The following is a 9,041-nucleotide window of genomic DNA, read 5'->3' as shown; positions in this document are numbered from 1 at the left end:
CTCTTTGTTGCGGTGCGCGGGCTTCTCATTGCGGTGGCTTCTCTTGTTGTGGAGCATGGGCTCTAGGTGCATGGGCTTCAGTAGCTGTGGCACATGAGCTTAGTTGCTCCACGGCATGTGGGATCTTCCCAGACCAGAGATTGAATCCTTGTCCCCTGCATTGGCAGGCGGATTCTTAACCACTGCGCCACAAGGGAAGTCCTCCATCTCTCTTTTTTTCCCCCCTTATCCCACCACTGTCCTAGTCCAACTTTGCCTGGACTTCTGCAGAGGCCTCCTCACCAGTCTCCCTGCCTCTGCTCTGTTTCCCTCAGTCCCCTTTTCACTCAGCTCTTAGAGTGAGCCTTCAAACTCCAGAGCTGCATAAAAAACCGTAGATGCCAGCCCATGCCCTGAGGATGGACTACAAACACCTTATCACCCCCAGGAGCTGCATACTCTGGCCCCAACCCTCTCCCCATTCCCATCTCCTACAGCTCCTCAGCCCCCAAGCTTTATGTCCCAGTCACCTCTCTCGGTTCCCCTAGAGCACATGCTGGCCCCCTGGGCCCCAGCCTTTGCATTAACTCTGCCTGGTACCTCTTCCCCTCCCAGCCCCCTGAAGAGCTCAGCTTAGAACCTCTTCCTCCAGAATGCCTTTGCTGACTACACTTCCTGGGTGTAATGCCACCAAACCTGTGTTTCACCTCTCACAGTCCTTTTCATCCTAACTGCCTAGCTGTCCCTCCACCTACCCCCCCACTTGACCTTGAGCTCCCTCAGGGCTAGATGGTATCTGACTTGCTCACTCAACAAAAGCACAGATTTTTTTTGCATTTTCTTCTGACTTATTGATGAATATTTCACAAATATTGATATAATTGTATATATTTAAAGTCTACAATGAGATGAATATATATATACACACACACACACACACACTCATGGAATAAAATGGAACAATTACTAAGATCAAAATAATTAACACATCCATTACCTCACATAGGTAGCTCCTTTTTTTTCATCTTTTTGTGATGATAATTTTTTTTAACATCTTTATTGGAGTATAATTGCTTTACAATGTTGCGTTAGTTTCTGCTTTATAACAAAGTGAATCAGCTATATGTATACATATATCCCCATATCCCCTCCCTCTTGTGTCTCCCTCTTCTGGTTTTCTCAGGGTGTATGCCCAGTAGTGGGATTGCTGGGTCCTATGGTAGTTCTATTTTTAGTTTGTTAAGGAACCTCCATACTGTTCTCCACAGTGGCTGTGTCAGTTTACATTCCCACCAGCAGAAAAGCACAGATTATCATACACAGCAGCACTTAGCAAATACTTTTTGGATGAAAGACATTACACTAAGGACTTCCTTGGTGACACAGTGGTTAAGAATCCGCCTGCCAACGCAGGAGACACGGGTTTGAGCCCTGGTCCAGGAAGATCCCACATGCCACGGAGCAACTAAGCCCACGAGCCACAACTACTGAGCCCTCATGCCACAATTACTGAAGCCTGCGTGCCTAGAGCCCTAGAGCTCCACAACGAGAGAAGCCACTGCAATGAGAAGCCAGCGCACGGCAACGAAGAGTAGCCTCTGCTAGCCGCAATTAGGGAAAGCCCGCAGGCAGCAACGAAGAACCCACGCAGCCAAAAAATAAAATAAATAAATAAATTAAATGAATTAAAAAAAAAAAAAGACAGACATTACACTAAGACAGCAAGGTGAAAATCTCTGCCCCATCACATGCTAGCTTTGGACTTGAGCAAATCTCTCTCTCTCTCTCTTTTTTTTTTTCTTGCGCAAGTCTCTTAAGCTCTGCCTTCTCCTCACCTGTCACTGTGGACAGTAATAACACATTTCTGGTAGAGCTGTTGTAAGGAGTCAAGCCCTTAGAAGAGCACGTGCACGTAAACTTGGGCATTATTAATACTTTTTGACACAACCTCTTCCTAGATCTCAAACCACACCACCGGGGAGGCCCAGCCGTACAGGTACATCTGTTCCGCCTGCAGATAATCAGTCACCCCTAGGACCCTGCTGCACACCTCGGTGTCGGCCCCACCTACTGCCCCGGCCTTGCGCACGCCCCGGACCCACCCCGGACGCGGATGTCAACGCCGCGGCCCACTTAAGGACGGGAGGGGGCGGGCCCGGGAAGGCTCCGCCTCCGCGCTTAGGTCAGCGCGCAGCGCTGCGCGTGACGCTCTGGTTGCCGCAGAGACGCCCCGCCCCCGCGCGGCGCTGCGGAACTGGAGCTCCGGGCGGCGTCGGCAGCGGCGCGGAAGGCGGCGAGGCAGGGGCGGCAGGAGCCGGCGCGGCGACCGCAGCGAGAGCGACGGGGACAGAGCAGACAACAACGAAGGCGCACAGGCAGCCGGGCCGGGCCAGGGGGAGAGCGGCCGCCGGGAAGCGGGCGGGAGGCTGGGCGGGCAGCGAGCAGCCGCCGAGCCGCGAAGCGACATGGTGCTGCTCAAGGAGTAGTGAGTGTCCAGCCGGCCGTGCGGAAGCGAGGAGGGAGGGAGAGTCGAGGATGACGAGCAGGGAGGGTGATGGCCTGGCGGAGGACGGACGGGGCCCGACGGGATGGAGAGCGCTGGATGGGCGGCCCAGCAGGGGCTGAGGGGACAGCGAGGGCCGGACAGGGCCCGAGGTGGGCCGAACGGGGATAAAGCGGGAGGGACAGCACCTGAGGTGGGGCCCAAGGGGCAGTGAGGGCCGAAGAGGCCTGAGGAGAGGCTGAGGGGACAAAGAGGGCCGGGCAGGCCTGAGATGAGGTCAAGGGGACAGTGAGAGCCGGACAGGGCATGAGGAGGGGCTGAGAGGATCGAGGGTGCTGGATGAGATGTGCGGTGGTCCTAGAGTGGAGGCTAAGGGAGGAAGGGGCCAGCCAGAGCTGCAGGACTGGCTGAGAGAACCCACCGGAGAGGGAGGAGTTGTCTGAGTGGCTGAGGAACGGTTAGACAAGGGCAGACAGGGCTGGGGAGCCGGGGAGCCAGCCAGAGTGGAGAGGGGTTTGGGGCTGAACAATACCAAGGGGCACTGGGAGATCAGATAAGACAGCTTCAAGAATGGAGTTGGGATGATCGGGCCGAGTGTTGAAGGCAACCTGGGGTGTGAGGAGTGGCTGCCTTAGGCATCAGGGGAAGGATTGTGATAAGTAGACACAGGAAAAGGACTAGAGAGTCAGCGTCAGGCTGAGCGACAGGGGAAGGGTATAAGGAGATAGCAGAGGGGACAGATGGTGTGACATGGTGCCCACGTGGTGGGGGCAGAGGACGAGGTATTTGGGAAAAAAGGCTTAGAATGATTGCTTGGGACTTGGAGACACTTGGGTGAGGAGTCCAGAAAATATTGGGCAGAGGCTGAAGTGATATGAGGGAGTTATGGTGATGGAGAGAGCTAGGATGTTACCAGGGAGGAGAACAGTTTGGAAAAAGAGTATGTTTGTGAGTAAATATACATGTTATTGGAGTTGGGGTGGGGGACAGGGCCAACGTGTCTCTGGGGGATTCTCAGTCTTGGTGCAAAGAGATGGGGAAATTGCTCTGAGGCATTGATATTTTCATAAAGCCATTGACTGAGGAAAAATGGTGAAGAGTGAGGGAGTTTCTGAGTAGTTAATGGGCGGTGGAGATGAGTGACTTCTGGTAGGAGTTGCAGGGAGATGGGCTTGCTCGTGAAATCCACGGGACTGGATGACAGGTGGGGATGTTCGGATTGCTAATCTTTCAAATATGAGATGACCCATTCCTGAAGCTTATGGTTCCAAGTAATCATCTTAGGACTTTTTTTTTTCTTCTTCAAAGAGGAAAGATTGGGGGTTGGGGGAGAGGAGAGATTGGATGTGTACGTGCAGAACTTTCAGTGAAACTGCGCTTCCCTGGAGGGGAGGGCAAGTGGGCAGCATTCGGCCAGAAGCCCAGAAGGTCCGGAAGTGGGAGGTGTCCGGGTAGAGAGCATCTGGTGGAATTCACTTGGTAGCCAGGCAGGTGTGCTGAGAGCTGTTTCCATTTTGTCAGTGAAGGGACTTTGCCCCATCCCATCTGGTTTGCTCCTTGGAGGTGTTTAGGACTTTTGGACATAGTGTGGAGCTTTGGATAGCAAAGGGAAGAGACCCAGGTGTCATCCCAGCTTGACACCTCATCTGAAGAGGGTTATTTCAAAGCCCCTCCACCTCTATTTCTTTCTTTCTTTCTTTTTTTTTTTTTGACCACACTGAGCGGCATGCGGGATCTTAGTTCCCCGACCAGGGATTGAACCCATGCCCCCTGCAGTAGAAGTGCGGAGTCTTAACCACTGGACCGCCAGGGAAGTCCCCCCACCTCTATTTCTTGACATCCAATCTGATGCTGATCCAGCCAGAGTACAGAGTTTTGTGTGGTGAGGAGGAAGAATCTTGGGAATCCAACAAGAGGAGAGCATGCACTTTGGATTTTAATCTTGACTGTACAGATGACAGACTTTTCCCATTCTCCTGATTCATTTTTTTCTATTCCCAGTTGAATCCTAGAATCTGTAGAAACCTGTAGGTTTTGTAAAGAGGGTCAGGCAGGGAAAGGAAGGGACCTTCAGAAGAGATCTGAGTGAGTTTTGAAGAGAGGTCCTCCCTTCTCAGTCTTTGTTCTCCGCCCCTTGAAGCCTGCCAGGGAAAGGTCCAAGGTGCCAGGTGTGCAGAGCCTGCCTGGCATCTGCGTTTCCTTCCTGCCCAACTTGTGCCCTATGTGTGCTTGGGTGTGTGTGTGCACCCCTGGGCGGGGGACCAAGAGGGAGGCATCGGAGACACCTGGCTGTGGCTGCAGCGCTGCAGCTCTGGAGAGTGCAAGTGAAGGTCACACTGAAGTGAGCGCAGCTCCAGTCCCAGCCCCGCACTGCCTCTGTGGCCCTGTCCTTTGGAATTGCACCCTATGGCTGCTGAAGTGGTTTTGCTCCCAAGGAGCCAGGGAGAAATGTCTGGGTGTGCAGCTGTCCTATAGCAGCCTCAGGGCATCCTGTCAGGAACTGGCTGATGCCCATCTCCTTTTGGGGGAGGCTTACTGCCTGCCCAGGGTCTGAAGTTTGTCCCTGTTGATTTTTCTGACACTTCCTGTAACAGGATTCTCCTTGATTTGATTTCTGCAAATTCTTGGATGTGATTTTTACTGCTGTTCTTGAAGATAAAAGGCTTATTGTTTTCTAGGAAGTTTCTCCTGAGGGTGCAGAAATTGTGGCCTCCAAGTTGGAAGTATTTTTCTGCACTGTTGGCTTTCTCTAATGGGAGGACAACATTAGTAGCAGCATCCAGTAACCTGCAGGATTTACATTATTTGAGTCATTCTGGAGGAAGGGGAGTTCGCAGGCAGTAGAGACTTGGAGCCCATTTTGTTTTTCCTGCTACTTTTCTGCTCTGTGCCTTGCCTTGAGTGCGAAGTTTTTCTCAGATCCCTCTGGGTGTCTCTTGCTATCTGGGGACCTTTGTGGGACTAGAAGCTAGTGAGCAGGCTCTTTACCAGCCTGGAGCAAGGATCCCAATTGGCAGGACCAATGCGTAGAAAGGAGAGCATAGCAGCACGTGCTTCACCAAGCATGCAAGATGCAGGAGCCTCCAGGGGGTTCCACCTAGGGTCTGGGAACTGACAATCTAAGCTTGGGAGCTGACTTGATTCGTAGGAATACAGCCAAGCGTTTTGTTTTTTGTTTTTTGTTTTTGCGGTACACGGGCCTCTCACTGCTGCGGCCTCTCCTGTCGCGGAGCAGGCTCAGCAGCCATGGCTCACGGGCCCAGCTGCTCCGTGGCATGTGGGATCTTCCTGGACCGGGGCACGAACCCGTGTCCCCTGCATCGGCAGGCAGACCCTCAACCACTGTGCCACCAGGGAAGCCCCAACCAAGCGTTTCTGTCTCAGCTCTCTGACCTCACAGTTTTGAGCTGGGGGTTGGCCACTGCTCTGCATTACAAATGCAAGCCACCCAGAGAAGGGCTGCTGGCCCTCACACCTCTGTGTGTGGAGTTCTGACCAGTGTGGGACTTCGCTGGCCATGGCTTCTCCATCAGGTGATTGATTGGTGGTACCTCCAACAATTGGTAGTCATTGAAATGGAGAAGGAAAAGAAAGTGATCAGTTGGGGTGTCTTTGGACAGCTTCTGGTGGTCAGGACATAAGTTAGGTGTCCTCTCTTGATGGCTTTGTGGTAGTAGCTTGTATTGTAATATCTGGCCCCAGAGCAGAGATGGTTGGTGCGTGCTCTTAGGGTGATTAGTCCTCCAAGGAGCTTGGCCCCTCCCTAGCCTTTCACCTTGAGGGCTGTTGTTGGGAGGTTGGGTCCACAGAATTAAATCCCCAGGACCTGCTTCTTTGGGTCTGAATCCTCATCTTGGCTTCGGAGTTTGCAGGGGTGAGTCCTCCTGTATTAACCTCCTATGTTAACGGAGAGAGGTAGACCCATTGGTGAGTTTTGTTGGGGAAGATATGAGTGGGAGAGAGGGAGAAGGAGACAGCTCCAAATGTGAGTCAGAGGCCTGGGAAGTAGCTGGTGAGGGGACAGGTTTGCACCGAATCACAGGGTTCTAAATGAAGTGCCAGAAGGAAACCTGCTTTAAGAGCAGGTTTCAGAGCCTGAAGTTGATACTCTTTTCCCTCTCTTGCAGTCGAGTCATCCTGCCTGTCTCTGTAGAAGAGGTAAGTCCTTTTTCTTCCTTGTATTCATAGTTGGATATACTTGCTTGTGACCCTTAGCTCAGTCGGGCTCCTGGCGGCCCACGCTAGTGTCTTCTTGTGGTTTTCATGTTTGTTCTAGCATAGAGATAATCAGTACTCGATGTGAATTTTCCTGGTGCAATTTTCAGCTGAAGGAGGGCGCTTATGTATCTGACCAACTATGTGCAACCTGCCTCAAGCTGTTGACCAGCGAGATAACTTTGAATAGACACTAAACCAGCCCCTCTTACCTGCTAGAACTCAGCCTGTTTGGGGACATGTTACTGAGGGGATTAAGTACGTGCATTTCTGGGACCTCTGTGACTCAACAGGGAAGTGTGCCTGGCTCTCTCTGGTTGTGTGACAAACCAGCAGGACTGGAAATCTCTGAGGCCCTTCCTGGCCATACTCTAGGTGACTGCTAGGAAGACCGAGGCCCAGAACCCTTCTTTCACGGAGGGCAGGGAATGACAGATGGGCTTGGCTTGCCCTCTGTCCTTTTATGGTTCTTGGGCCTGACGTTCCTGTGTATAGGGATCTGGCAGGATTTGCCACAAGAAGGTTCATAGGCCGTGCTGACTCAGAGTTGGTCTCTGGGACAGCAGAAGACTGTCACAGAGCCTCCCTTGTCCCGCCCTTTCTCTGAACTTCCTTCACTGTCCTCTCCCAGCTCAGCCTTGTTCTTTGCTCCCTTTGGAATCCACAGGTCCCTCAGCTTTCAGTTAAGCTCGACTTTGGGTGAAGCTGCTCAGCCAGTATGGTGCCCTCAGTCGCCCTCTTTCCTGCAGTGTCAGCTCTTGTGATAACTTCCACCCTGTTCCAAATATGAAATGGACCTTTGAAAACTGACATCAGGCCAACAGAGCCAGCAGCACACTTGAGATGAGACAGATGGCCTCTTGGTGCCCAAAGAGGGTGGGCAGGCATTGGCCCCCCAGAGGATTGTCTCTGGTGGTAGGCTGTACGTCTGTTAAGAGCTGTGGAGACCTGGGGGAGGGGTCAGGGTGGGCCTCGAACGTGATGTGGGAGTTTTGGGAAAGGAGGATAAGAGAAATGAGACGGGAAGCTGGGGGAGGGGATAGCTGGGTAGATGCTGCGATCCCTGGAGGCCCCTGAGATGTACATGGGGCCTGGGAACCACGGGCTTGGGCTGAGAGATGTTGGCTTGGGGGAGCCCTGCTAACCCATCTCCTTTGGGGTCCTTGCTCTCTTTATGAAAAAACAGCAAGTGATGATTTTCCAAACCAGGAGGCCAAGCAGGAAGGCCCAGCACGTTACTTGCCCTGAAACTTGGGGGTCCTGTGCCTCTCTCTCTGCTGTACAGGAGGATCCCACACCCCAGAGAGGAAGATGTCCCCCGGGAGTTCAGGAGTACCTCAAAGTAGTGTTTAGGGGTGAAGTGGATCATTTTTACAGGGAGTTTCTTTTTTTTTTTTAATTAATTAATTAATTTATTTATGGCTGTGTTGGGTCTTCGCTGCTGCGCGCGGGCTTTCTCTAGTTGCGGTGAGCAGGGGCTACTCTTCGTTGTGGTGCACGGGCTTCTCATTGTGGTGGCTTCTCTTGTTGCGGAGCATGGGCTCTAGGCGTGTGGGCTTCAGTAGTTGTGGCACGTGGGCTTAGTTGCTCCGTGGCATGTGGGATCTTCCTGGACCAGGGATCAAACCTGTGTCCCCTGCATTGGCAGGCGGATTCTCAACCACTGCGCCACCAGGGATGCCCCTGCAGGGAGTTTCTTGATGGAATGACAGGTGGGAGTGTCTCTGAGAGGTGTGGCAGACCCAGGAGGGCCAGCACTGTCCGGGGGCACCTCTTGGCTGATTGCTTATGGTGGAGCCAAGCATTGAGGGAAAGGGGAACTCACCTTGAGAGCGTCCACAATTGGCGGTTTTCAGTTTGTGGTTGTTTGTTTTTGGAGCATTGAGGAAATTGTGGGGTGAACTGAGCCTGAAAACAGAAGCTTGGGAAGTAAGCACTGGTTACGATTCACCTGTAAGCCTGGTGATGGTCAACGCATTCTCAGCCATAAACCACTGATGAGAAAGCAGTGCTTGGCCTGTGCAGGGTTGAAGCAGGAGCTGCTCTTTTGATGGCTTGAACCTTGGTTCCAGGAGATCAGAAAATCTTGAATGTGGAAGCCAAAGAAGAGATAAGTAATGACCAGCCTTCTCAGAGTCTTTATCGATAACCCATCCTGACTAACGGTTTCCATGGGAACAGCCCAGTGTCATGTGGCTGTTGGATTCACTTCCCAATTGGAGGCCCTCAGAGCTTTCTGATTTGGAAGGGGAATGAAAAGAGAATAGAGAAGCCCCTGTCTTTATGACCATCCTGATGGCTTGAATCAATGTTTTGCAGTAAAATCAGCTTCTGGCTGGCCAGA

The 9,041-nt window shown here is 52.4% G+C and overlaps 1 protein-coding gene across 1 annotated transcript in view; it reads left to right on the top strand.

Moving 5' to 3' along the window:
- The first annotated feature begins 2,209 nt into the window (after window positions 1-2,209).
- Window positions 2,210-9,041, top strand: part of PITPNA (phosphatidylinositol transfer protein alpha) — a 39,133-nt gene continuing 32,301 nt past the window's right edge. The window contains exons 1-2 of the mRNA XM_065896499.1: window positions 2,210-2,464; window positions 6,610-6,640. Coding sequence (XP_065752571.1) covers window positions 2,445-2,464; window positions 6,610-6,640 — 51 coding nt within the window. The 5' untranslated portion in view covers window positions 2,210-2,444. The remainder of the gene's footprint in view (window positions 2,465-6,609; window positions 6,641-9,041) is intronic.

The sequence above is a fragment of the Phocoena phocoena genome, chromosome 19 (genome assembly GCF_963924675.1).
Source record: "Phocoena phocoena chromosome 19, mPhoPho1.1, whole genome shotgun sequence".
Taxonomy (NCBI): domain Eukaryota; kingdom Metazoa; phylum Chordata; class Mammalia; order Artiodactyla; family Phocoenidae; genus Phocoena; species Phocoena phocoena.
Note: the sequence above shows the minus strand (reverse complement) of the source record. Positions and strands in the feature narration are given on the sequence as shown.